Genomic DNA, 27964 nt, shown 5'->3' on the forward strand with positions numbered 1-27964 from the left:
ACAAAGAAAAAGGACCGCCGTAATTCATTGAAAACTTTTTATTTGTCCCGTTGATAATGGACGTGATAGCTAACGTACACGAACTGTTAAAATGGAAAATGGCTGAGACTGGCTCAAGGGCGCTTTGTCATTTGGTCACTGGACTTATGCGAAACGCTAAAGCAAACAATGGTACGTGCAGAAAGGAAGGTTATCTACAACGATAAGGAATTTTTCTCTTCGATGTGTTTTTGTTACATTTAACCCTTCTGCTTACTTATTAGCACCTGTGAAACTGTTAGCATGGGTCAATTAGACCCAATTACATTATTTGGGATTTTAAGGCAATACAGAACTACAGTTCATGAAGAAATAAATCGTATATCACATTTAACAAAGTGTCATTCATTTTTGTGAAGATGTGATTTATATTTTGAAAAAATCAACCATGATGAAAACATGTGGGCATAAATCAGGTTTATCTGTGAAATGCTAAAATACAGTAGATTATTGATATTTGTTGTCTGAACTGACATTCTCAATTATTTTTTATCTTTATCTGATTCAAAGAAACCATATTGACAAAACATAATACAGATGGTGAACAAAACAAAAAAAGAGCCAGATTTACACTGGTTTAGTCACTGCTTGTGAAATACATCTCTCAGTCTTCCTTTACTAAAAGTTTAAGTGGGTCAGTAAAGGAAAGAGTAAGATTCCCTTTTTCACCGAATTAGTGCAAGTTAAATCAATGCAAAAAAACTATGTTAACAGTGGACGTTTTCAATCAACATGTACAGTTACAATCACATGTAAGTTACAGTACATGCACCTTGAAAGGAAAAGCAATTTGACAACAGGAAATAAATCCCCCAGAGATAGTCATTGGATCACGCTGAGGTATGATCCAGCTCTTCTTGATCTTGTAGATCTCAGTAATATCTCCCAATGAACATATTGTAGATATCTACAGTGCTGCAAAAAAGCATCCCCCCACATGTGATTTCTTCTATTGTTACATATTGGCCACACTGAATGGTTTCAGATAATGTAATATTAGACAAAGGGAACCCGAGTAAGCACAACACATTTTTAAAATTATTATTTCATTTATTTATTGAAAAAACACCCTTATCACCTGTGTGAAAAAGTAAGTAAATATAATAACTGGTTGGATCACCTTTATGAGCAATAACTGCAACCAAATGCTTTCTATAATTTGATAGCAGTATTTCTCATTACTGTGAAGGAATTTTAGCCCACTTTTCTTTGCAGAACTGCATTCATTCAGACAAATTGGTAGGCTTTCAGACATGACATTGCTTGTTTCAGGTCCTGCCACAAAATCTGTATGGAGTTCAAGTAAGGACTTTGACTAGGCCACTCCAAAAATTTAATTTTGTTTCTTTTCAGCCATTCAGTTGTGGGCTTTTGTGTTTTGGAACATTGTCTTGCTGCATAACCCAATTACGCTTCAGCTTCAGCTCATGGACAGATGACTGGACATTCACAAGAATTTTCTGGTACAGAACAGAATTCATGATTTCTTCGATAATGGCAAGTCGTCCAGGTTCCAAGGCAGCAAATCACACTACCACCGCCATGTTTGACTGCTGGTACGATGTTCTTATTATGAAAATAATGTGAGATGAGCATTGATATTTCTTTTGGTTATCAGTGGTTTCCACCGTCCTACTCTCCCATGAATCCCATTTTTCCCCTGTCTCTTTCTTATTGTGGAGTAAGGAACACTGACCTTAGTTGAGGCTGGAGAGGCCTGCAGTTCTTCAGATGCTCTTCTGGGATCTTTTGTGACTTCCTGGATGAGTTGTTACTGCGTCCTTGGAAAAATTTTGGTTAATTGTTTGATTGAGTAACTGAGGGGACAATGACTTTTTCGCATGGGGAATATGGGTGTTTTATAACTTGTTTCATTAAATATATTAAATGATAATGAGAAAATGTGTCTCTTTTTTAGTGAGAAACAGTTTACTGAGAAACTAATACTTTTTCATGGCACTGGCTATAGGATGGTATTGCACGTTTTGTATTTGAGAGGATGGAAATCTTAAAACCTGTGATATGTTTATGAATTTAAAAAAATGAATGAATTAATTCCAACAATGGCAACCCAGTGTTTTTAGTATATTTTGATAAATAATTGAATTTAGCAGTCTGTTAAAGGAGCTGCACTGTTATAGGTGTCTGCAGTTCACAGAACTTCCAGTGATTAACATCAGAAACACAGGAAAGAGTCAGGGTTTGAGTTGCATTTTCAGTGATCCAGAGCAAGGAGAGGACCACTATGGGAGCCACAGATTTTTGTTTTGGTTCCCCATGGCGTGGGTGGACGCGTCATCCATTGTGTTTTTCCCAGCCACCGGAGAAGGATGAGTAATTTGATGTAAGAAGTGGTAGCTATGATGATTTTTACAGACTCTGAGCAGAGCACAGGGTGGTGCGATAATTCTCATTTGCAAGCGCTCCTGACAATAATGTCCTGCAGATTCCTTCGGAAAGAGCTTTTCCTTTTTTTCCCCTGCTGAACACAGTTTCTCCGTCTGTCCAATTAATCTTCCGTTCGCTCCTGGTGGTAACATTTGATTATTTTCTTTCTGTCAGCATGAGACTGTTGTGTGAGCTGTTTGCCCTTGGGGGAGGGGTGGAGTGGAGTGAAGTGCACTGTTATCACTTGGAAGGACTCGAAGAAACAAACAAACAAAAAAAAAACCTGCTTTGCCTCTTCAGTTCCTACACAATTAATTTTTTTTTCCAGTGAATGGACACTATATGACCAAAAGTATCTGGACACCCTTTGGTCTGGGGCTATTTTTTATGGTTTGGGCTAGGTCCCTTAGTTTCAGTGTAGGCAAGTCTTAATGCTACAGCATACGATGACATTCTAGATGATTCCGTGCTTCCTCGACAGTTTGGGGAAGGCGCTTTCCTGTTTCAGCCTGACAGTGCCCCTGGGCACACAGTGAGGTCCATACAGAAATGGTTTTGTTGAAAATGGTGTGGAAGAATTTGACTGGCCTGCACAGAGACCTGACCTCAACCCCAGCCAACACCTTTGGGATCAGTTGGAAAGCCAACTGCAAGCCAGGCCTAATCACCCGATCAGTGCCCAGCTCTTCTGGCTGTATGGAAGCAAATCCCTGCAGCAATGCTCCAACATTTAGTAAAATGCCTTCCCAGGAGAGCAGAGGTTGTTATAGCAACAAATGGTGGACTGACTCCATATTAAAGCTCATAATTTTGGATGCGATATTGGACACCAGGTGTCCACATATTTTTGGCCATGCAATGTATGTTCCATTACTACTGGGCTTAAGTTGCATGGTTACTCATTTAACATTTTTTTAACATACTGTGCTGACATTAGAAACGATCTATTTGGGTACTGGAGCATTTTGAATACAGAATTAATGGCCCGAGAGCTTTTTGGCCCAACAGTGGAAGCTGCCTGGCATCAGTCTCCATGTGGTGGGGCAGTGGTTCAAAACGCTGAACCAGACGGGCATCAGAATGGGCAGAAGGAGGAGAGGCATTTGTGATTTGGAGAAACAAAAATCAAATAGATATGCATAGAGACTAATCATATCATTGAACGGTTGCATGAAGCGGCTTTGTATTCCACGCAGCTACATTTACAATTGAATGATTTGGCAGATCCTCTTATCCAGAGCACAACAGAGCACTTTTTTTTATTTTTTTACGTCCAATCCATTTATACAGCTGGGTATTTTTGCTGCAGTGATTCGGTTTAAGTACATTGCTCAGGGGTATAACGGCAGCACCTCCAATGGGAATTGAATAAATGACAATAATTACAATAGTGGCAGGCCAGCCCCTGTTTCTTGTCTTTAAAGGCAAGAGTGGCAACACAGCATCCGCTTAAGAGATGACAGGCCACATTATTTCCTTAACGCTAACTGCTCATTAATGAACAATCGATACATCCGCTAATTAAGGGAAAAGGTTAACAATGCCAGGCTTTTGCCATCGTCTCACTTGCCCATGTTTCCTGGATAATTGCTTTTTTCAGAGCTGATTAATAACAAGAGAATGATGCTGTCCCCACGCTCAACTGAACTGTTACGTGACAGGTTTATTTTAAGGGTGAAAAATGAGGTAAAAAAATTTACTGCAAACAAGCCAATCTCTCCAAATGGGTCCAGTAGGACTGCAGCAGTCCATGTTCAATGCAACTAATGTATGATAATCCTGCTGTTTACAGGACATAATTTGCATGGATTTTTACCAAATATAATTGATTTCTTTGGCACTCTTATATTTGTTCTTGTAATGGCAATGGTGCTGGGATGGAAAGGGGTGGGTCTTGTTGCTGGAAGATTCTAATTGTGGCTGGGACGCTGCTTATCTTAAACCAGGAACTTATTCTGAATCACTTCTACAAATATCCAGCTGGCTATTGTGTAAACAGTGAGTGATGTATTTAATTCTGAATGGGAGCATCTGCTAGATGAATAAAGGTAAAGTCATGACTATTTATTGTATGTTTCCCTGTTTCTGTACCTATACTGGTAATGGAGAATGAGTTGGTGTATTAGCATGTCAGCCTGTTAGATTGGTTGCTCTTATCCCCTAATGCATGCTGAATGAATAAGTAAATAAATTGGTGTCTTCTGCTCCATTCTGCACATAGAAGCCAGAGCTACAAATTCTTCATGGTACAAAGACATTGGCGTTGAACATGCCTGAAGGTACTCTGAATCTCCTCAGGGTGACAGGGGCCCCAAAACTCCTTCCTGTGAATTAAACTCCTTCCTCAAACCTCAGCTGAATCGGGAAGAAAATAAACTCAAAGTGTGCAGCCTCTCTGATTGATGGTTTCTGGTCCTTGTCACAATAACATCTGTTAAGCTCCGGAGCATTTGAAATTCATGAAATGCAGCTTTGACAAGAGAGGAACATATTTTGTAATAAATACGAAAGATCCTTGACTTCCATTGCAAATGATTTGGCTTACATCTTTCAATTGATATTAATAATCCCGCCCCATCTATCTCTTTCCCGTGAAAGTAGACAAAGATGGCATTCACTAGAAATTACCATAAATCACAAGCATGATGAGCATTTGCTTTAAAAAAAAAAAAAAAAGAAGACTATAAAAAACATGCACTATCACTGGAATCGTGAGGAATAACCTTCAATCACAGTTATGAGGGTGAAGATCAAAATTGTGGCAATCATCTGAAATCACTGGCAAAGATACATTCGCACATAATTTCCTTGCGCATTTAAGCTGTGTGTGTGTGTGTGTGCTTTGAGTAGCTGAGTGTGAATGTGTTAGCTGGGTGCAATAACAAGAATCTATGAAGCCCTATGCCCATATACAAAGAGCAAGAAAGGAAGAAAACAAGTATTAATATTTTCCTCAATGTGAAACGCTGCAGAAGAGGAAGCCGTTCTCCTGTGAACAAACAAAGCTGTGATGCAGTCACGGGGTTGAAGTGTCCCTTCCCCATGCCGGCTGGCGCTATGAAAAAAAAAAGAAAGAAAAAGCACAAGCCGCTGCCTGTTCCTTTTGGCAGGGAAAAGTTACCATTTGTTTGCGATGAAAGGATGGAGGGGGAGGGAGAGAAAGGCCGCGGACTGCGGAGAATCGATAGTTCATTACCCGCTCATGACTCGAGCGGCGCGCTCCTTGTTTGTTTGGAGCGGCCGCCGCCGCGGTGTTTTCGATCTCTGCGCGCCGTTCCCTCGCCGTTTACCGACAGGCGCTCCGAGCTCCTGCCAAGCCAACTGTCACCGAGTTTCAGGGATCTTAATTATACAATTATATTTAGTTATGGTGCTTAGAGCCCGGTCTGCCCATGATTTTCATCATCTGCTCCTTCCCTCCTCCCTGCCCACTCACCCCTGTAACCATTTTTCAACCCGTTTGGAATGCCCGATTGCTGCTGTGGAGGCCCATGTGGCAGTGTAGTATAATGGCTCAGGAGTTGGTCTTGTAACCTGAAGGTAACAGGTTCGATTCCCCGGTGGGACACTGCCGTTGTACCCCTGAGCAAGGTACTTAACCTGCATTTCTCCAGTAATATATCCAATGTAAGTCGGTCTGGAGGGTCTGCTAAGTGCCTGTAATGTAATCTCATAGCTGCAATGTCCTCTGTTATTTTGGAGGGGGTTGCATCCTGGTGTGTGGGCTAGCCGGCTTTACGCACTCTGTCTTTAGCCAGCTGAGGTCTGCACTGCAGCACTGCGCAGCCGCTGGGGTAGACGGACAGCAGACACCCCATGGACTCGAGGGGGTCACTGGAACACTCCTCCCTGCGCCCCCAGGTGATGCTACAGCTAGCTCACTGTGCAATGCCTTAAGGGACTCCCGGCCTCTTCTGCAATGGCAAGGTTTCCTCCCGGCCGTTGGGAATATCCTGCAGCTCTCTGCGCTGATAGGCGGGCGGAGCATTTGGGAGGCTCCCCCAGACTTATAGCAGTGCATTTGTGTCACCACTAGATGGCGAGAAAGAACTGTGGATGGTATCCCCTGGCACAGTGCTTGTCCTCGTGTGATGGCTTGACTGATTAATTGCCTGGCTCTGTTCATATATCCTTTGAGCCCTACAGCAAATTAAGAAATGCGCAAAGCACTTATATTCACAGAGCGAGCACAAATGAGAGCTGAGACTTGGGGACAGGACATTTAAACACACAGCAGGCAGCAAACATCGGGCAAAAAGCTACTGCAGAGACACGCCTGATATTACATGAGCACCAGGCATCCAAACAGAGCTCCTTGCATAATGTTTGAGTCAACTTCACTCCCGGCAAATGGCTACAGAGACGCCTAGTTAATTGATTGATGAAACGCTGTTGCCTAGAAACAGAGACTCCCGCCTGAACCTTCCCTTTGCCACTCTAATGAAGTGCAGTGATCAATCTTGATTTTGAGATTAGTCACAGAGCATCCTTATACCGCACTATTTGTTTTGTTTTGTAAAGATTATTGGTTACTCTCCCTCTTTCCCTCCCCCCCTCTCTCTCTCTCTCTCTCTATATTTATATATATATATATATATATATATATATATACACACACACACACAGTAAAATGTCCAATGTTAATTCAACTAACAGATAATAGTTTGTTCCACTCTGGTCCTTTAAAACATTAACACACTCTCATAATTAGGCAAACGTAATGCTCAAAAGATCACATTAGGCAACACTAATGGGATGTCTTTAGCCATTGGGTGGGGGCGTGGTTAATGGGGCTGATGTAATCAGTGCTTATAGTAATGACCCTAATAACCCCCCCCCCCCCCCTTCCCCACGCTGGGGCCTGAGGTCACTGGACAGGCCTGTAATTTCCTCATTTCCTGAGTGTAGACGGCTGGCCGCCATTAAACAAGCTGTGATTTGATCAGTGTCTTTGGAGATTGATTGACGGCTCGGGTGAACCTGGGTGAACCACATTCCACAGCTGCAGACGGCTTATTCACATAAATGACCATGCCGATCTGTGCGCAAGTTTCCTTGAGCTCTCCATAATTACCCCCTCCCATTTCAGATTGCCCATTTGCTAATATAGCTCCATCCTCACCACACACCTGGGGAACAGCACTTTTTCTTTTTTAACTTATGTACACATAAATATGGCAATTTAGGCATAATTAAATAGATTATCATAATCATAATCAGTTATCGTAATCATTCCTTCCTCCGTTGGTATCATTTATTTATTTTTTGTTCAGATGGGTAGAAAGCAGAGAGGGTGACACTGCTGAGAAAGTGCCATGTCTGGACCCCCACAAGCGCTTGGGGGAAAATCGCATATAGTTTCGACTGCCCTACGAACACTTATTAGCAGCACTTTACAGTATGTCATCACATGTAAGTAATAGGTTTGTTCATTAGGGACACGGAGAGAAGCTTTATTGCAATGTTAAAAGCGTCGGAAACATTGCGTTAAATGTTCACCACCAAAGGCTGATTTTCTGCATCTGTCATTACATTACATTGCAATCACTTAAACGATGCTCTTATCCCAAGCGACGCACAGAAGTCCCTGGGTGAACTATGGAAATCAGAGGAGAAGCAATGCTTGATCAAAGTCTACATCCCCATTAAGTATTGGAGGGTTTCGCTTAAAGCTGGCCCTGTGAATGCATCCCTCTAACATAATGCTTTCAGTGCATTTCAATTCCAGATGCGATTACGCTCCCAGGAAGCTGGATCATTGCATTTCATTAACAGACGGGCGTCGCTTTGCAGGCGCTGAAAAAAAAAGGGAAGGTCGATAAATCGATGAGAGCGCCGAGGGGTGGAGCGTGGCCCGGGCCTCGTCTGGCGGTATGCAAATGTAATCTCCCTCGGTCCCGGCGAAGCCCCCTTTTTCGGTCCCCGGTGCGCGCGCACGCAGCCCTTCTCCCGACGGCGTCAGCTCATTGAGATTCTGCGAATTCCTCCGAAGAGCGGGGGAGACGCCGGGATCTTGGCGGAGCGATCCTTTTATCCGGGCCTGCAGTCGGGTTTACCGAGGAGGCGCTCCGGTGAAGGGGCTGCATTGACTGCGGCTCTCCCTTCCCTCGCCGCGGGCCCAGCGCTGCTTGTTCCAGCGGGCCCCTTTTGGCCCGTTCCCCGCCGGCGCGGGGCGCTTTCACCGCGGGACTCGCGCGTCGCGCGCCTTCAGTCGTTTACCTTCCGGAACGTTCGCTAAGCGCCGGACGCGCGCCGATGCGCCTCGAATTAGGCACCTGGGTCTCGGGTGCCACATCTGCGCCGCACACCCGGGATATAGAGGCTGTCGCCTTCGGGCCGAAGACCCAGTTTTACAAGCCCGCCCTCTCAGGCTTCTTCGGGCATGCTTCTCTGCCGTGGACGAGTGGGGGTTTTTCTCTTTCTGTTTTATGTTTAGAACTGCACTCTCTGGCACTCGTCCTCATCGCTCTCCAGGTCTCCAGATTTATCCGGCCAATGGGGTCAGGTTTTGTTGGTACGCCCGTGTCCATAAAGCAGACATTGGAGTGCCGTATGTTTGTTTATGGCGGGCGCTCCCCCGGAGGCCTGGGGACGTGTCTTCCCTGTGCTGAGCGGAGGTAAATGGCAGCGCTTTGATGTCCCTGGGGCTGCCGGGGTGAGGGGGGGCTGCTGGCTCTGGGCAGAGGGACGCCGTGTTTGAAGTGCGATGGCTCAGCCGCACAGGCCTGACAGAGCAGCAGGGTGTGATGTCATTGGCCGTCTCTCTCTCTCCCTCCCTCCCTCTCTTACTATTTTTTACCCTCTGTCCCTCACTCTTTTTCTCCCTTTTTTACCCTTTCTGTCTCTTTTGCTTGTTCTCTTTCTCCCTCTTTATCACCCTCTCTCTTACATTCTCTTTCCTCTTTTTCTTTCCACTGTCTCCTTTTTCCATTCTATTTTTGTACTCATGTACCTGTCTACTTGTAAAGATTATTGGTTACTCTCCCTCTTCCCCCCCTCTCTCCCTCTCTCTCTCTCTCTCTCTCTCGCTCTCTCTCTCTCCTCTCTCTCTCTCAGGTGATGGTGTGCAGAAGCAAATTTCAGTGACCAGCTGAGAGAGCTCCAGTCTCCCACGCGGTCTGTACGCAGATGCAACATTGAATTATTTATAAGTGACTCTTCCTTGCCATTTGAGAGGAAATGCAAAAAATAGAAAAGCGTATTATTGTAGAAGTCCTCCAGACAAGTCTGTTGTCGCAGGGTGCAGCTGGTCAGTGTAGTGGAACAGAAAAACCTCACAGGCAAGATAATCAGTCAGACAGTCAGTCACCATCAATCAACATGTATGGAATCATGGCTGTCCTCCTTTGACACCAGCCCATAGAGGTTGTGGAGCCCTGTGATCCAGGGTTGTCTGAAAGCCCATAATCCTAAAAAATATGACAGAAATGGTATTTGAAGCACCCACTCACTTACACACACACACATACACACACACACAGTGTAAACATCTATGTATCTAAGCAAGCAGAGTAGGTGTGTATTTATGCATGCACGTTCATGTGCGTGTGTGCGAGTCTGTGTGTGTGTGTGTGTGCGTGCAAATGTGTATGGAGTGCGAGTAAGTGTGTGGGTGTTTGAAATACCATTTCTGTCACTTTTCTTAGGATTATGTTCTTTCAGCCAACCCTGGATCAGGCACAGGCCACTACAACCTCCGTACTGGGCACACAGTAAAATCAACTCTGACAGCAAATTATTTCCTCTGACACTGAGCAGGATAAGTTTATTCTGACACGTTATCTCCTTTAGTCTCTCACCTGTCAGCACAGTTTGAAGAGTTCAGCAATCACCAAAATTAACTTTCCAAAATGTGTCGTGATGAAGTAAATAATGACCGCATTTATTTGTTAGTCATTGTGTCAGGACAAACACTGACTGGATCCAGGCCTCAGTTGGAACGGAAATTAACTCTCAAGATTTACTTCTGCAAATACATTCGCACCATTGTGCTTGGGTTATTCTAATTATTCTAGGATGCCGCCATGAGTATTCCCATTTGAATAGGTGGGTGTATTCCTATGGACAAACAGTGGAGCTCCGAGATCAATGAGCAGGAAGTGGTTCTGATAATATTCTCTGCTCTGCACACTAGCAGTCTGCCTGCAGTGCAAAGTCAAAAATAGAAGATGACATCCTTTTTCCACGAAACGAGAGGCAGCTGGAGAGCAACAGGTGCTCGTACCTGAGAGGCTGATCTCTGTGTGCGTGGGCGTGGCACCCAGGAAGGACAAAACCGTCATTCACGTACATTTCATTCCACAGGAAACCTTTTCAGATTTCTTTCTACCAGGAACCCTTTCAGTCAAATGTGTTTATTGAGGAGAAGTGCCCTCCCTTGTGTGTGTGTGAGAGACCTTTTCATCTGAGATCTCATTGTATGATGTGAAGAAAAACAGAAAAACATTGGACAAGAGATAAGATCACTCCGCATGGAACTGAAAACAAAGCAACAGTTTTATTTAGAAACCTTTGAAAGTTCAATAATTAAAAAAATGTTCATTTCAGAATATGGTCATGTTGCCAAAACCAAACAGGATCATTGCATTTCTGTTGACAATACCTGTTGACCTGTTGACCAATATGTTGACAGAATTTTGTCTTTAATTACACACAACTGTTAAAAATATAAAATAAAATGCTGAACCCCATTTATGAAGAAGAAAGTATATATATTTTTTAATATTAACCACTCGGATTTTATATAATTTTCACAAGCAAATGTGCAAATTCCCTGGCAAATATAATGTAATATGCTGAAATGTGTTCAAGCAGATACCAGTATACAGGACAACACCATCATTTTTTTTTAGGTTTTTAAATATTTGTAAGACTATTTTTTTACAGTGGTTTTAATTGAATTGAGGTGGAGTTATTAAAATAATTAGAACAAAAGAAAGGCTATAATATAAAAAGCATGAGTGAACCTCTGGTCCTTGTAGTCCCCTTGTCGGTTTTTTCCATGGTCACAGGCCTTTAGTGGCTTAGGTAAGCAACGAACGCCTAGAAAGGAGAAAAAAGTTGATGAATCTTACAGATGCTTGAATTTTAAAAAACGGATGACCTGTACAAATGTGCACTTGACTCAGCCAATGAAAAATCCTTGACATTTTATTACCGAGCAGCACTATAGAAATCCGATGTACTGTGAGTGTGAACTCATCTTTTACTAGTCCCAGAGGATGAACAGAAAGAAAGACTTTTTCAGACATCAGATTTTACAGGGGTTAAAAGTTCACTGTTAGCATTGACGTGCGGCTACATTCAGCCCGACACATTAGTCATACTTAAATAAGGGATTAAAGGCAGTTCTGCCTTTTTCTTTTCTTTCCTAAAATTAATTCAGCATTTCAGCAGTCAATGATGACCATGAAAGTATGTGAGAAACAAATAAAAATGTACAAAAATAAAAAATAAAAAAGTAATTTTGTGTTTGTTTGTCTTGACCAGGGCTACCCAATCCTGTTCATGGAGGTTTGAATTTCAGTCCTAATTTGGCACACCTGATTCTACTAATTAGCAGCTCAAGGAAATCTCTACTGAGATGTTGAATGAGGTGTGATTTTTTAGGGTTGGAGTGAAAACCTTCAGGGCGGTAGATCTCCTGGAACAGGATTGGGCAACACTGATCTGGGCTCTGTTCCTCCCCACCTCTCACCTTCAGAGTAGCTGGCAGCCTCGCTTCTTCACCTTGGTGGGCTGGGGGCAGAGCACGGCCCGGATGGCCTCGTCGAACACTGTCTTCAGCCCCCTCTGCGTCAGGGCGGAGCACTCCAGGTACTTCACAGAGTCTGTCCGTGCGGCGTGCACATACAGGACAGACGGACACAGTGTCTCTCATCAGCATGGGGCATAACAGATCATCTGCTGCACATGATCCTTCACAGATTGAAGAGTCAGGTCCACAGAATCGCTCACAGATATGTCAGACACTCAAAATCGACTGAAAGGGACTTGGTAAGGGAACCCCCCACAGAAAGACTTACAGACGCAGAACAGTCACTCGCAGATTGAGTCAGTGTGTTTACTGTATATGCGTCAGTCTGTGGGGACTAAAGCGGTATTTATATTTCAAAAATATATTACAAAAAATATAATGTCTGTTTCCCATCATTCTGTGGAAAAATCCTTCCCGGCACAAAGCTGTTTGTGATTGCTCTTCCCAAATAGTGGGCGGGGCAGTGCCCTCAGGGCAACAACACCAGCCATCTGTAGCTGTTAACAGGTATTGCGACAGGAGCTGAATTAAATAACGCAACACCGCGGTTATTGGAGACAGGGCTGAGGCGAGCCTACCTATTTCCTTGGCCAGCGCCAGGCCTTGTGGGTAAGTGATTGGCGCAAGTTTCTTCTCCTTCAGTTTCTCGATGGTCTCCTTCTCATCCCTCAGATCCAGCTTGGTCCCGACCAGGATGATGGGAGTGGACGGGCAGTGGTGCCGTACCTCCGGGTACCACTGTGGGAGACGGAGATGGAGACGGGGATGAGGACTGCGAAACCAGGTGTGTCAGGGAGAGGGCAGGGGGGGACAGAAGGACGTAGGCATGTCCTCCATATTGGCTGTCAGGCCTGGGACTGGGCACGCGGCTAAGAGGCGTGTTTTGGCTTGATCACGGCTCTGATGCTAACGACCCCTTTCTTTCAGGGAGTTTCATGCTGTGTAACTTCCCACTGGTGCTCAAGGAACTCAAATGGTTAATTTTTAAAAATCATAATTCAAGCAGTGTATCATGCCAACATTTTCAAAGTAACAGCCTGCCAATCTTAGATGCTGACAATCTAGGTGGGTGGGAGAGACAGTTCTATCTGTGTGCCAAAGTTGATTATTAGAGTTCCTATCACATGCAGTACATTGGTGAGCCACTGTCACCTTTAATTTAACATTGGCAGTAAGTAATATTAGCAGTTTTAAGCATTGCTAGTTCAATGAATTAAAATGGTCTTATTGCCATGGAATGGTAAACTGACCTTTATTTGGTATGAAACAAACAACGTCAGTCATGCAACACCAGTCCAAGTAAATCAGTATTTACAGAAACAGAAAATATAAAATGGAAAAATACATTTTGTTGGCTCTTGAATCACTTCATCGGTACATGATAGAATTCTATGGCCAAAAGGTGCACAGACCAGGAAAAACATCTGTGTGCAGAATGTTTTGTGGCCTTCTGTTCTTCTCAAGGGTGCTGTGGTTGTTATGAACCTCCCACCCACTATTGTACACCAGCACGAAATCACCTTCAAACCCCGAGAACCTTACAAAAGCCAGTGCTCAGCGATGAACCGGCTGCCGAAAGACTTTTTTGAACAACAGGGACAATCCCAACGGCCTTGCTGTTGTTCTCAGTGACGTAGTCATGTAGGGTTCAAAATGTTATTTTTCCAAATGGTGAAATATGGGCATGAAATTATTTAAAGAAATGCAGTAACAGACAGAATGTGTCCTTCGTGTTCTTTTTTTATTTAAAAAAACCTATTGCAGATATTTATGTATTGAAACAGCTGTCCTATATAAGAGTTCCATAATCTCAGGGCTGACCCTACACATTTTAAACATTCAGAGGGTGCTGTTCTCCAGAGCAACACTCACTCACCCAGTTTGCATTCTTTCGGATATACATATATATATATATATACATATGTGTGTATATATGTATATATATATATGCACATTTATACAGCTGGATATTCACTGCTGTGATTCAGGTAACATTCCTTGAGCAAGAGTGCAATGGTAACACTCCACCTGTGCGTCAAACCAACACCCTTGGAGTTGCAAGCCAAGCTTCCTGACCATTATGTTACACAGCCAAACCGAGGCTTGTCACATGTCCATTTTCACCCAGACTGTCTGGTATTCAGCCTCTATGTTTGGGTGGCAACAGAACGGCATTCTTATTGTTGTTCAAGAGATGCATCATTGAATAAAAAAAAAAAAATAATAATAATTACGTAACATCTCCTCTCCAAGATTAGTTAACCCCACCACCACTGCTTGTTGCTTCCTATGACTGGTACTCCAATATCAAATATCGCCAGTTTATCCTGTTCTGGATATATCAGTAATCAGAGGCAATAATAATCCATATTCTCCCAGTGGAGTATCAGGATCTGTTACAACTTATGTAAAAAAAATAGTCTTATTAAAAAAAATATATGGTTATGGTATTGTTGATGAGGTCTGAGGGAAAAAAAACCTTCAATATAGCACATTGTGCCACTTAGGGGGGAATGTATCCAGTTTTGCTGAGGTGGAAATGTGATGATCCTTAGTGATTCACTGGACAATATATAAAAACATTTGGGTAGAGATAGAGATAGATAGGCAGGTTTTTTCTCTATACCAGGTATACCATCACAAAATGGCACCAAAATGCCAATTACGTTTATGTGAACACAGCTTCAGAGAGTACAGTATCATTATTGATTTTAATAAACAATGATTTTCTCAGGGTTGTGTTACTACTGATTTATACATGCTAACTCATTCTTATATGGGTTAAATTAATCCCAATTTTCCATTATACTATAGTATTAATGACCACAAAAGAAGAACAACAATCATTTGAGAGACCGAGTAGTGTACAACGCGACTTTGAAGAACGTTCCTCTGCATTCTGTACATGCACCTTCCTAATTGTTTTATATCATTACTGAGATTGCATTCGGGCATTGTTACCATGGTTACTCCATGGGAATGCTAGAGAGTGGAAGAGGGAGGGGGGAAAAAACTGCTTAGGATTTTGTTTCGGGAAGAAAGTGGAATCTATTTGCATGAAGGCAAGGAAGAGGAGATTGCTACTGATGAGACAGATGCGAAAATCAACAAGACTCTGTAATCACAATTCTGTCGGGCTGTAATAAACAACAATGGATTAATCTTGAAAGTTTTATAACAAATGCCAGTATCAGTAGATTTTACTTTCCTGTCTCCATTATGCATCAAAAGCCCTGTGAAATGGCTTACTGCTCTGAATGCTTTAACAATTGTAAAACTCTACACTTTGTTATACAGACAGATTTTTTGTGAGCAGATGTACAGAAGTAACTCCAGGGCCTTAGACCCAACCACTGCTATTTATAGGGGTTCTCCAAAGCGGTTAAATCCCTGCTACGTGCTGCATAGTTCTGTGTAGTTAGGTGCAGAACTACCTTGTGCTTTAGAATACTGTGTGAGGTACTGTGCTTTTTCATGAGCTTCATTGTGATGCAATGATCTTATTTTAGGGTTTAGTGGCTTTGTAAATTTAGTTGACTTTCACTGGTTTACTTGTTGAAAACCCTTCTCAGTGCCTTAAAAACATACTCGTTTAATTTTGACAGTTGTGGCCAAAAGCCACTGTTGGTAGCACAAACAACACGTTGAGAGAGAAACAAGGGCTGATTTGTCTAAACAGACTTAGAAGACATGTTACTTACGCCATTTTACGCTTCTGCCTAATTTTACACACTCAGAATGCCTCTTGCCCTCACCTTATGTGATACATTTCAGAAAGTTAAATGTTTTCACTTCTTTGAGATTTTATTGTCACTCATCATTGTTTGTTTACTGGTCAATAACAAAATGTGAAATAATAAAAAAACATCAATTTGATTTTTCTTCTTGAACAAGAAACACGAGACTGAATCTGGGCTTTAAATGTGCCTGGTTTGATTGTATTTTGCTGCCCTAGAGCTGATGTTTTTAGGCTTAACATTTTCACGACTTGATGCAGTGCGCTTATTCATTATTCTAAAACCGATAGCATCTAACTGTGCCGCAACACCAATCATCCATTTTACTGACATTGTCGTTACTTTATGGTGACATAAATCAATAGCATGAAAACAGCAGTTTTTCCTAATTTACATATTTAAACAGTCATGTTGAAAGGTGTCGTTTGTACGAATCCCAGATATAAACGCAAGAAGCAGCTAAAATTGTGGATGCAGCTTGTCAGGGCGGGGAGAAGATGGGAGTGATTTATCGATCTGCGTGTTTTCAGAGTTTGTTTTAATCGTCGACGTCGGTCACTCCGGTGCTTCTTAGCATCTCTGGAGGTCATAATTTCACGATCTTTGGGTTTTTGTGTAACATTGCAAGAACAGAGCCCTTTTAGGCAGGACGTGAATGGCCGTCCATTGCTTAGACATGACAGTGACAGCAGGCATGCAATGTCTGTGTTCCACAGTCCTTTACGCAGTTACCCGAGTCTCAAACCCAGGGCACACAATAAAATGCTCGGTGTTAATTCTTCTATCAGAGATCTAGTCTGTAGGTAATCAGAGCACTGGGTACAATTTAAGTCAGGAAAATGGCGAGCATTGTTGGGCTGAATGGCCTGTTCTCGTCATCATGCCATGTTATGCTAGGTTATGTTAGATAGGAGCAATCTCAAACATAGTTTAGTAATGTACTCTATCAGAGTTGATCTAACAGTGGATATTGTACTGCACGGGATGGGGTACGTACAGATAAAATGGCATTGATGAAGTTCATTAGGGTGTATTATTTCTTCCTGCAATCCCATGTCTGGTGTGAACTGATTAAGACCCTGCACATCATTCCAAGTTCTTTGGACGGACATTGATGAGCAGAATTCTTTGGTGCAGGTGTGGTACTGTGGCGAAACAGACTCACGGATGTTCGGGACTCAGATGTGCAGGCGAAGTGCAGCACTCAGCAAGGCTCTTGACCTGCAGAGCTTCATAAAACCTCCAGCTGTTTTTACACTTAGTAATAACTGTGATAAAAGTCTCTAAGCACATTTGTGTCTGTCAAGCAGACGCAGTATTTCATTCAAAGGTCTCATTGCAATAGAAATATGAAGTATCCGTGGAATAAAATGGTGAGGAATGTGATAAGCTGTCACTAGGAGTCACCAAGGACATACAGTCATATTTTAGCATCATTTATTAAATTGCAATATTAGCATTCTGGCTAATTGGTGGTACAGGACCCTACATGTAACTGGTTGATAGAAATTGTATTTTGTTTGTGTTGAATTAAGTATGAACGACACAGGATTAACTTAATACATCTAAAAACTCTCCTTTGGACGTGAACTACACCGTCACAAATTCAGGCAGTGCAGCAAACAATCGTGTTGAAGAATAAAAAAATCTGTTTTACTGACAATCCATATTAGTTGAATTAGATAACTATACAAAATTTTTTAGAAATGCATCCTACATTAGTGGTGTTGAGTTACTACAGAACAGGATAATAAAAGCATGGAACATCATCTTCAAGAAAATTATCTATGACATTTCACTGTAATCTTAGACATAATTTATGCGCAGTCATAACTGGAACACTGGGGTTGTGTGTAGGAGTGTTAGCTAGAGCATAAACGTATTTTTCTGGACAGCAATTCGCATGGCTGACAGTACTGTATAATGTTCACATCGCCATCTAGTGTTAGTTGCAACAACTGCAGATAAGATCAAACTCACTTTTCTGAACTTCCATGCTTCATGTAGCCTGACAGTACATAGCCAATGAAATTAAAAGGAACTATAACTCCCACTACATATTATAGACACGTCTGTAAGTATTAGAATGTATTACAAGAAAGCCAACAGTTCTGTGCTGTTAGAAGTGAAAAAAAGTTTTCTCTTTCTCCTGGGATCCTTCCACAACTTGTTCTTTCTGTTATGTAACTGACACACCCACCGTGCAATTTGGCTGTATCTGCTTACCACATCAGTTATATGCTTTAGAAGTCATGCTTTTCCACAGAAGCAAAGATAGATGATGGGATCTTAAAGACTTTTACTAAACCACTTGCCTAAACAAACAACAACAACAACAACAAAATCTTTGGCACACAAAAGTGCTACATCCCAGGAGCAGATAACTATGAGGATATAAGCTCGTAATAGTGTTCCGTGCAATCCCAAGTCCATTTTACTTGCATGTAATGAACATACATGCCACGATTTAGCTCCTTTTATTCATGTTATTCTGTTTGGTAGGTCCAGTTTTACGGAAACAACATTTATACAGGGCTAGCTGTATACAAAACAGAATCAGGACAGTCCTGCTTAACACTGTTCAGGGGGTCAGTGATAAATTTGGGCCACGGTATGGCTGTGAAATGTAAGGGTCCTGGGGTGAAAGTGGGGTGCGATTCCCCATATATCACAGCTTGTGTGGTCTATCAGCCTGATCTTCCTGAATCTCCAGGAAACACCCTAACTCACGGCAAGCCTGATAGTGATGTTCAGGAGTCACGTACAGTGGTGTGATGGTGTGAACCAAGGTTAATGGCATTCCTTTTACACTCGCTGGTGCAAGTGCGGTGATTTCACAGCTGAAACTCACCTTGGCCCTGACGTTCTCATATGAGGCTGGGCTCACCAGAGAGAAACAGATGAGGAACACATCCTGAAAGAGGTAGACAATACACACACACACACACACACGTTAGCACTGCGCTGCGTTAAACGGACATCACTGCAAAATGTTTGTTTTAACAAGTGTTTTAATCTCGTAACAAGACCTAAAATCTTATTTCTTCCATTATATACAAAATATTACCTTTTTAAGTTACTGTTTGCCTGTTTGCAAGTGACATTTGCTGTTTCAGCCTACTGGGAAGTTTTGTCTTATTTAGTAAAAAAGTAATAGAAATAAGATTTTAAGTCTAAATATAAGACTAAAATACATATTATGTTTTGTTTTTTGTAGTGTGGGGAAGGAGAGGGATGGAATGTATTTCAGGGGCAGCCATCCACAGAGCTGACGCTCACTGCACTACGTAGGTAAAAAGTTGTTGCTGAATTTTTAGAAATGAAAAAAGACTTTGACACACGGAGATGCTTCTTAGCGTAAGCGAGAAAAGCATAACGCGACAGACAGCAGGGGTTGCCAAATGTTTGTCTTTTCTTTTTGGTCTCGAGTCGGGCAGAAAACAATCTGTTGTCTCCCAAAAAAGAAGAGAAAAACCTTTCTGTTGCAGCGAAAGAAAGAACAGGTGCTTGGTATGGTGCACAGATGCCCGGTAGGTTGGGTGACGATGTCAGTGTGTGCGCATGGGCGATATTCGCATGAGATTTAGTCATCGCGCGGGCGACTGCCAGTGTGTGTGTGTGTATGTGTGTGTGTGTTTGTGTGTGTGTGGACGAGGAGTTAGTGCCATGCATTTTTACCGTCTGTGGGTAGGACAGGGGCCTCAGTCTGTCGTAGTCCTCCTGTCCCGCTGTATCCCACAGTCCCAGGTTCACTGGTTTGCTGTCCACCATGACGTTGGCAGAATAGTTGTCAAACCTGCAAAGTCAGACGGACACAGAGCTTCGTCCCGATCATATTCATTCAGCACCCTGGACCTGTTCTGGGTCTAGATCTGAGATCATCCTGGGCTTCAGTCTTGATTGCTGATTGTTACGATTTTTCTAGTTTTGAATAAGATACAACGTGCATGCCCAAGTGTAGCAATGACAACGGTGATCTGTTGCTAACCAAGTGTATGGACATGTGCCTCAGTGTTCAAGATGCTTTATTTCCGCCCCAGTGTTCAGGATGCTATATCTCTACCCCAGTGTTCAGGATGCTATATTTCTGCCCCAGTGTTCAGGAGATACTCACACAGTGGGGATGTATTCTCCGGGGAAGGCATTGGTGGTGTAGCTGATGAGAAGGCAGGTTTTCCCCACGGCTCTGAAAGACAAAATCCAAAATCACATCAAATTGAATGCAGACGAAATTATGCACTTATGTCAAGTTCACAGATGAGAGTGGCTTATTCTCATCCTTAAACACAAGATCTGTGAAATCAGGCTTAAAATAAATGTGTGTGAGTCAAAATTCATGGGCAAAGAGTGCAGTGGATAGGACAGAATCTCTCTCATTATCTGTGGCCAAACAAATATCTGTCACAAATCATCCACTTTAAACCTCCCTTTGCCTTTTAAAAAAAATATCTTTGTGCACCACCTTTATTCTTGAAATACTTTGTGTCCACTTATTCCCTTTCCACTCGGTGTGGAATGCTGAATCATATTTTCAGACATATTTTCCCATTGCTGAGACTCTCTCCACCGGCGTACAGACTCCTGTCCTGCAGAACATGGCAGCTGTCACCTCACGTCAGTCAGCTGTCACGCAGCCGAGCTGCGCAGTCGCCTCTCTGGAGAACCGTCGGTTTATGCGCAGGCGACGCAGGCAACAGGCCGCAGCCATCTGACTGCAGGATGCCGATACCCTGCCGAGTGAACCCCTTCCTCCTTTCGGCGGTCGCTACTGGCACGAGCTGGAGGCGGGTCTGTGTCGGACGCGTACATCTGGGACCAGCGCTTTCGGGCGGCCCTCAGTCTGTGCTCCGTCTCGCAGCACGTTTCAGTGAACGTTCCAACGTTCCAGCTCGGGGAAGGTCAAGACAACGGCAAAGCCCGTCAAAGAGTCAAACTCAGCAGAACCAGACACGCCAATTCAGCCGCGGCAACAACGAGGGCACGCGTTCCGCGGTCCCGCTGGAGGCTCAGGGCACAGGCGGGACGGTGTGCCGGGAGAAGCGAGCGTGCACAGTCACGAACCCGCAACCCCCGTCCCAGCCCCTCCCCGTCCCAGCCCCTCCTCGTTCCGCCCAGACGCACTCCCCGCTGCGTGGAAAAGTTCACTCCCGGTTACATAAATGCACGCGCGACGCTCGCAAAAACACTAATTTACTCCCCCTAGGAGAACGCGGACAGACCAGTGATCAGCCTGGACTGGTTAAACATTAGTACCCATAAAGCTGAATGCAACAAGGAAAAACTATTTCAGATTCCTCTTGCAGATATGAAGGCATGTGCTGACAGGAGTCTTGGAATGTAGAGCTCTGAGCCATTCTGACAGCGGGCATTTAAACAGACCTCAAGGGCACAGCAAAAAAAAAAAAGGAGGGATTTGGAGCAACACACGGGGCTTAAAGATAAACTGCATGTACACACGGATTGATGTAGGAAATAATGTGATCTGTCTAAGTCACCGTGCATAAGAGGGTTCTGTTAACTCGTATTCAGAGTGACTAATATGGATTACCTTACTTAAATGCATTCAGTCTAATCCATTTATACAGCTGGATATTTTTACATACATACATACATACATACAAATATACACACATACATGCACACATATGTGTCGTTTTTTTCACTGTATTAACCTGTAAGTTGCAACACACACTGCACACACATATAACAAACTCAGAGCTTAAAGGCTTCTACATTAGCGGCAGATAGCTTGATCAGACTGTGCCTTAACTTGTACAGAACTGAAGCAGATGCCATTGTCTCCTCTCGGTAGGGGTGCGCAGCTGTCTGAACGATCGCTGCTGACAGGGGAAACGATCGCTTCAGAAGGACGGGGTATTCTGGGATGCGGGGGTGGCGGTTTCAGCCGCTGCTCGGTCCTATGCTGAGAGAGCGGTCTGAAGTGGGACTTGGCCAGACACCCCCCCCCCCGTGAGGGTAACAGAAGCCCTGCTAAACTTCTGCAGCCGTAACCTTGGTTACAGAACTGGCCATATTGCCCAGAAAGTACAAGAGAGATAGAGAGGGAGAGAGAGAAGGTGAAAAAAGAGAGAACATGAAGGAGAAAGAGAACAAGAGAGACAGAGAGAATAGAAGAGACAGAGGGAGAGAGAGAGATTGAGATAGATGTAACTTTAATAATTATCTATGTAATTAATTGTGGGCTGTTATTCTTTGTCACATTAGCCTTGGTAGTGCTTTACATTGTAAAGCTAAAGTAACTCTTTAACGCTGAAAATGAGGAGAGATCTGAGTGAAACTAAGATGCTGGTTTGAGCAGTTAAGCGAGAAGTTTCTGATGTAACTGACTCAAACGCAGACTGCCTCGTTTTAGCCTGAGTCAAACCAGCGTGGTGAAGATGACTGCAAGCTTAATGGTGCTCTGCTTGGCAGCGCCTGCCACTGAACTCAGCCATGCTACACGGATGCTCGCGCGCCACTGAGAAAAATGGCTGAATGAGAACGCATAGAAGAACCACTTACAGCAATGAGATGGATCTTTTCATCTCAAAGTTACGCATGAAGACACCAGCCAGTATTCATTCAACATCTGCTCTTAACTTTGACTTTGACAAGTAAATGCACTACACTAACTCAGAGTGGCAAGTTAGTTAGATCACCGAAGAACTCGCTAAACTGGTTTAGTGAAGGAAAAAAATTACTTTGCTTTTAATCACTAGTCAACGTTAGAGACAAATGTCAGCTAAATCCCAGCCATTGTGCAAACACTTAAATCCTCTATAAAATAATGATGTAAGTTTTAATGTTTCGATTTGCTCTTGCTGAATCTACGCTCGATGTTTGGTTCCAACACTGTTAAGTGCACAAAAATGTAATGCTACAGTTTGTGTATAATGTATGGGACCATTTCATACAGATTACCTATAAAAGCCGAAGTGTATCAACAACAACAAAGCCAATTTGATTGTGGTTCTGTTCAGCGTAATGCTGAATTTATATGAGGCCTAAATCAGACCCTGTTTGTTTTCACAGACTTTGCAATATTTAAGCTTTTCTTTCAATGAGCTGGTCGGCGCTCTTCTGGGAGTTCACTCGTTTTAGGAAGCTACGAACGCCTGTCCCCAATCTCCCCAGTCTTGAAGGGCCCAATTCCCACAACGAATGTGCACTAGGCGGGTGCCAAGGATGCCACACATTACAAGGAGCATACTACATGACTCCTACTACATGGCGATTGGCCCTCATGGAAATTCAGTATATTGTAAATATGTGGACTTTAAAAAATGTATAATGATAAATATATTACACATCAATGCATTTTAAAAATGTACATATGTTGAAAATATATTTTATTTCAATGTAATTTCAGTATAAAATATATAAATAGGTCTATTGTGGGCAATGCTAATTGTCTCATGAACCTTGAGTCCTACCCTCAGGCTGGTCTCATTCAGACTGCAAAGGAAAGGGATTTTCAGGGGTCAAAGAACATTTTTTTTGTTCTACTTGCACTATCTGCAAAAAAGGCTGTTTATTTCACAGTTATTCTACAGGTTTGCAGAGGGAAGTAAGATGGGTAAGATCCTGCATGCCTCTATAGCCCAGAAAATTCAACATAGTGGCACTTTTAGTCATTACAAAACAGTTTAAGTCCTCTTGTCTACAGAACTATACTGGTATGTGTCATCCTTTTGCCAATGTATGTGTGTAGTTATTAACTGAAAAAAGCCTGGCCACCATTTCCAAATTGTATTTTATCAGTAAATTTGGGATTTTAACTTATGTGGGTATGCGTCTGTGCGCACACTCATATGTGAGTGAATGATTATTAATTGTTACTGACAACTGTTGTTCTGTTTATTTGACTGGGGATACTTTACGGCATTACAAACACACCACTGTGAGCGTCAATCAAATTACCCACTTGTGTCTTTTCGACAAAACTTGTCATTAATCACAGAGCTCTCCAACAGACACAAATAACTGCATCAGTTTACTAAGAGGACCTGGACTGCTCTTTTTGTGAGACACAGTCCTGCCACTGCCTCTAACATGAGAACACTCCCATTTTGTGGTATTTCATAATGAGACTGATGCAATGATGAATGCAGCTCACTGAGTTCTCTCTACCTTCCACCTCTATTTATTTATGGAGTTCCAATAGTACTGAAACTCTATCAGGTTCCTGTGGGATCAGTATTTCTAAACATATTAAAAATCCTTTTTTCTTCTTGTTCAACAAAAAGGGAACAACCCAAGTTACAATATTGCCCTGTACCTGAAATATGTCATAAAAATAAACATTTAAAAACTAAGATAACAAAGAGGTTAAGTTCACTCCCCAGCAAAAATTGTATTCTTAGTGATCCAAAAAACAAGGGAAGCAGAAAAAACATAACATAAAATTAATCGAGATTATTTTTTTAGATTTGTTCTTTAATGTGTTGGGTACTGTTGGGTAATGTTATTGTGTCAGCTTTCATTGCACCACTATTACAGCATTGTCCTGGCCAGTGCATTTCATCTTGAATCCTCCTTTTTTAATATCTGCTGTCATTGAACAGTACCCCCCCCCCTTACACACACACAACCAAACACTGTTGACACTTTGGCAAGTCTAGGTGAGTTATTTTGTTAATAACTATAGTCTCCAAGTTTTGCACCTTTGCATTTAATCATTCAAAGTTAAAGACAATTGTTCGGTGAGTTCATGTCTGGGTCACTCATTACGATGATAGCTACGAGTTTCTGAGGTAGACTGAGGAAGTTAGAGACTTTACAGGGATCATTTTCATCTTTGTGTGTGTGTGTGTGTGTGGGCAGGGGGAGGGGGGGCTGAATCGGACCCTCTGCCCGGCCCATGGCGTTGGAGCATCTCAATGCCAAACATGGCAGAGAAACGCAAAGAGGAACTTCACGCGCGGGGCGTGCATGTCAAAATAGCGCAAGAGGAACTGCGCCGTTTCAGAAAAAGAGACACTTAAAACAGGAAACGCTTTACAAAAAACGGCACAGTCTGCTTCTGTAGAACAACCCCCTCTCTCTGTTCTTTCTTCCTCTTTGCCTTTTACCTTTCTCTCTCTCTGGCTCTGAAGCTTGTCTTTTAAGGCAGTCATTTTCCCTCATTTCTATCTGAGCCTCTTTCACTCTCTCCATCCATATCTTCACTTCTATCTCAGTCCCCCGTCGCCGTCCTCATCTTATCTGCCCATCTCCCATTAGGTTCGCAGAGTCACTTCCTGTTCTCTCCGGCAAAAGCCCCGCTCGCCGCTGTCATGAGTGTTCCTTTAATGTTTGATAAGAGGGCTGCAGTGAGCATTTGAATTGAGGGCCACTTCCTACTTGTCCTATGGGTATGAGATGTTAAAAAGCAACACAGTTCTCGTGGGAGATCTATTCACCATGCACCCCGGTTAGTGCACGGTGCACAGCTTTGAAGCTCACCCTCGGTTTTCTTTAAAAGTGCGGCATCGACTGACTCTCACACTGTGATACTGGGCCCAGTTCCTTTGCGGCTGTCATGGCCGGCGAAGCCAGTTATGGGACTGAGAGTGTGGTTTGGGTGTGCAAACTGGCAACGGTGTTCAAGTCAAGCGCTGCACAGTCATTGATAATCCCATAATCACTCAAGACTAAATTTTGAATTGAAAACCACCCTATAGTGCCGGTGTTGAAACTGGACCAGAATTGGCAACACTTGTTTTTTGAAAGTTCAGTTTGTACAGCATGGCATTAAGTAAATGCCATAGGAGAAAGGAACAAGTGCAGACTCACAGAGAGATATGGGCCTGTACAACGCCTTATTCTCATCAGTCATAAAAGAAAAATGTTTTGTCCATAAACAATGGGAATGATCTACCCGACCACATCAAATGGACACACAAGCAAAGTACAGGCAAAGCCATACTGCAGAGTTTGTGCTGGAATCATGAAATACCTGCTTGGGTTTACTGCATCCTACTTGAAATAAAATCTTGAAATTAACCGCGGAAAAAGGCTGATGTGACAAAAAAAGATGGCATCAAGGCTGAGCCGGAACAAGACGAAATTACTGTAATGTGTAATCTGCAATAATTAGATAAGCCATACACTGAACATTGCTGTTAAATTTTTTTGTAAAACATGTGCTCGCTTGTGGATAATCTATGTTTATAATTGAGTTCTCTGATTTATGAAACTCACATACCAACTGAGTTTGCATGGATAACGGATAACAATTCGAGTTAGAAACAGTTACCCAAATGACGTTGTCGAGTACCACTAGATTTACATACACGAGGAACTTCTAAATAAAATAATTCAAACCAATACAAATAATTCAGTGACTTACCCATCGCCTACCACCACACATTTAATAGCTTGCATTATTCCAACGCTGGATCAGCTTTTCAAACTTTATGAACAAGCGAGAAAGAAAAAACACAAGATGGTACAATTGGTGAAATACAGGAAATCTCTCTCTCTCTCTCTCTCTCTCTCTCTCTCTCTCTCTCTCTCTCTCTCTCTCTCTCTCTCTCTCTCTCTCTCTCTCTCTCTCTCTCTCTCTCTCTCTCTCTCTCTCTCTCTCTCTCTCTCTCTCTCTCTCTCTCTCTCTGCCGCACAGAACAAGCAAACAAGCGAGCGAGCGAGAGGGAGCATACTTTCGTTTCGTGTCTCATCTTGCGAATAGGCAGCCAAACGTGTCTCAATTTGTCAGGTGCAGTGTAAACTTGGAAATGGAAAAACCTTCCACATTGTCATAGATTTAAAAGGTAGACATATGTCAACAGTTAATTCACACATGTAGCCTAAATGTTTTTGTTCGAACGGCATTGTTATTTTAAACGATGTTCATTTAAAATGTATTTATTTATCGTTATCATGTTGATTTGTATGATATATGATACATTTCATTGCAAAACTGAATTACGCACACGATCATATATTTAAAAAAGCATAGCTTTAACCATACGTGATAAATAGGCTACAGGTAAGATCCTACGAACTACTACAAATAATTGTAATACACACACATCTCCGCCAGATAGAGCCAGACAACAGTTCTTGCACACCACAAGACGAATATGTCAACCCCAACTCGCCAATTCAGAAAGTATGACTATATTACGAGTTATTTACTGAGAGTTGTGTTCTTGTTCTACTTTATACTATACTTTATACAACTGTTTACACTAAATCCGAAGACTTAAGATAATGAAACACGATTTTTGAAGGGCGACTTTTCTGAACTCTTGACATCATCACAAATCATTGCGGAACAGGCTTTCAAAATGTGCCTTCAGAATACGATACGCATCACACATAAGTTAAAGCTTGCGACGTCAAGGACAGTAATAGTCTAAATTAATTTAGTCGTACTCGTATATTCTTGCTCAACAGCCATTATTTCACTGGAGAAAGTTGGTTGCAGTAATGTAGTTCATACTGCCCACGTAATCGTAATAAGCAATGTAGCCTATCTGGTTAAAGCAGAAGAAAGTTCACGCAGGCTACATCATTCACGGAAATGGCGCACAGAGTTCGGCGAACCGTGACGACAGAGCAGTGAATGTGCTCTGTAAGATTAAGAGACTTTGCGTTTGATTTGGTGACAGAAGGCTGAAATTCAAGTATTGTCCTCAAATGACAGAATGTTACTTCACAGGTAAGTTGCTACAGTTCATTTTATTTCGTTCACTTTTTGTCATTTGGTTTTCGTTTGCTTTTGTCTGTTCAAATGTTAATATATAATACATGAATGACTTTTATTATTGTTGTTGTTGTTATTATGATTATTAAGTGTTTTATAAAATTCGAATTACAAGGATTATTGATTGATGTACACATATTTAATATCTTAATATTTAATCTGTAGTAATCCTTGTGCACCACTGTATATAACAGAGTTACTATCATGACCATTGTGAATCACCACAGTTGTATTAAAAATGTTTTCAGAGTTAACATGTTGTATTGCTGCAAGTAAAGTGGGGAGATTAGCAAACCTGCTCGCCAATGATGATGATGATGATGATAATAATAATAATAATAATAATAATAATAA

The 27964-nt window shown here is 42.4% G+C and overlaps 2 protein-coding genes across 5 annotated transcripts in view; one reads left to right on the forward strand and one right to left on the reverse strand.

The window, feature by feature from the left end:
* Positions 1-10901: 10901 nt before the first annotated feature.
* Positions 10902-26411, reverse strand: rac2 (Rac family small GTPase 2). Its single transcript, XM_064314250.1, has 7 exons — positions 26252-26411; positions 20036-20107; positions 19600-19717; positions 18773-18835; positions 12763-12922; positions 12125-12257; positions 10902-11469 (listed from the first exon to the last, which is right to left on the reverse strand). The coding sequence occupies exons 1-6, from the start codon at positions 26284-26286 to the stop codon at positions 12127-12129; spliced, it is 579 nt and encodes a 192-aa protein (XP_064170320.1). The 5' UTR covers positions 26287-26411; the 3' UTR covers positions 10902-11469; positions 12125-12126.
* Positions 12862-27964, forward strand: part of LOC135242919 (cytohesin-3-like) — a 33464-nt gene continuing 18361 nt past the window's right edge. The window contains exon 1 of one of the 4 annotated variants that reach the window (XM_064314249.1): positions 12862-12968. Coding sequence is in view for 1 of the 4 variants with exons in the window: in XM_064314247.1 (XP_064170317.1) it covers positions 27552-27565 (14 nt within the window). In the remaining 3 variants the exon portion in view is untranslated. Of the gene's footprint in view, positions 12969-26794; positions 27566-27964 lie in introns of those variants that run through there. The other 3 variants (XM_064314246.1, XM_064314247.1, XM_064314248.1) reach the window with 3 other exon arrangements.

Source organism: Anguilla rostrata, chromosome 17, assembly GCF_018555375.3.
Source record: "Anguilla rostrata isolate EN2019 chromosome 17, ASM1855537v3, whole genome shotgun sequence".
Taxonomy (NCBI): Eukaryota; Metazoa; Chordata; class Actinopteri; order Anguilliformes; family Anguillidae; genus Anguilla; species Anguilla rostrata.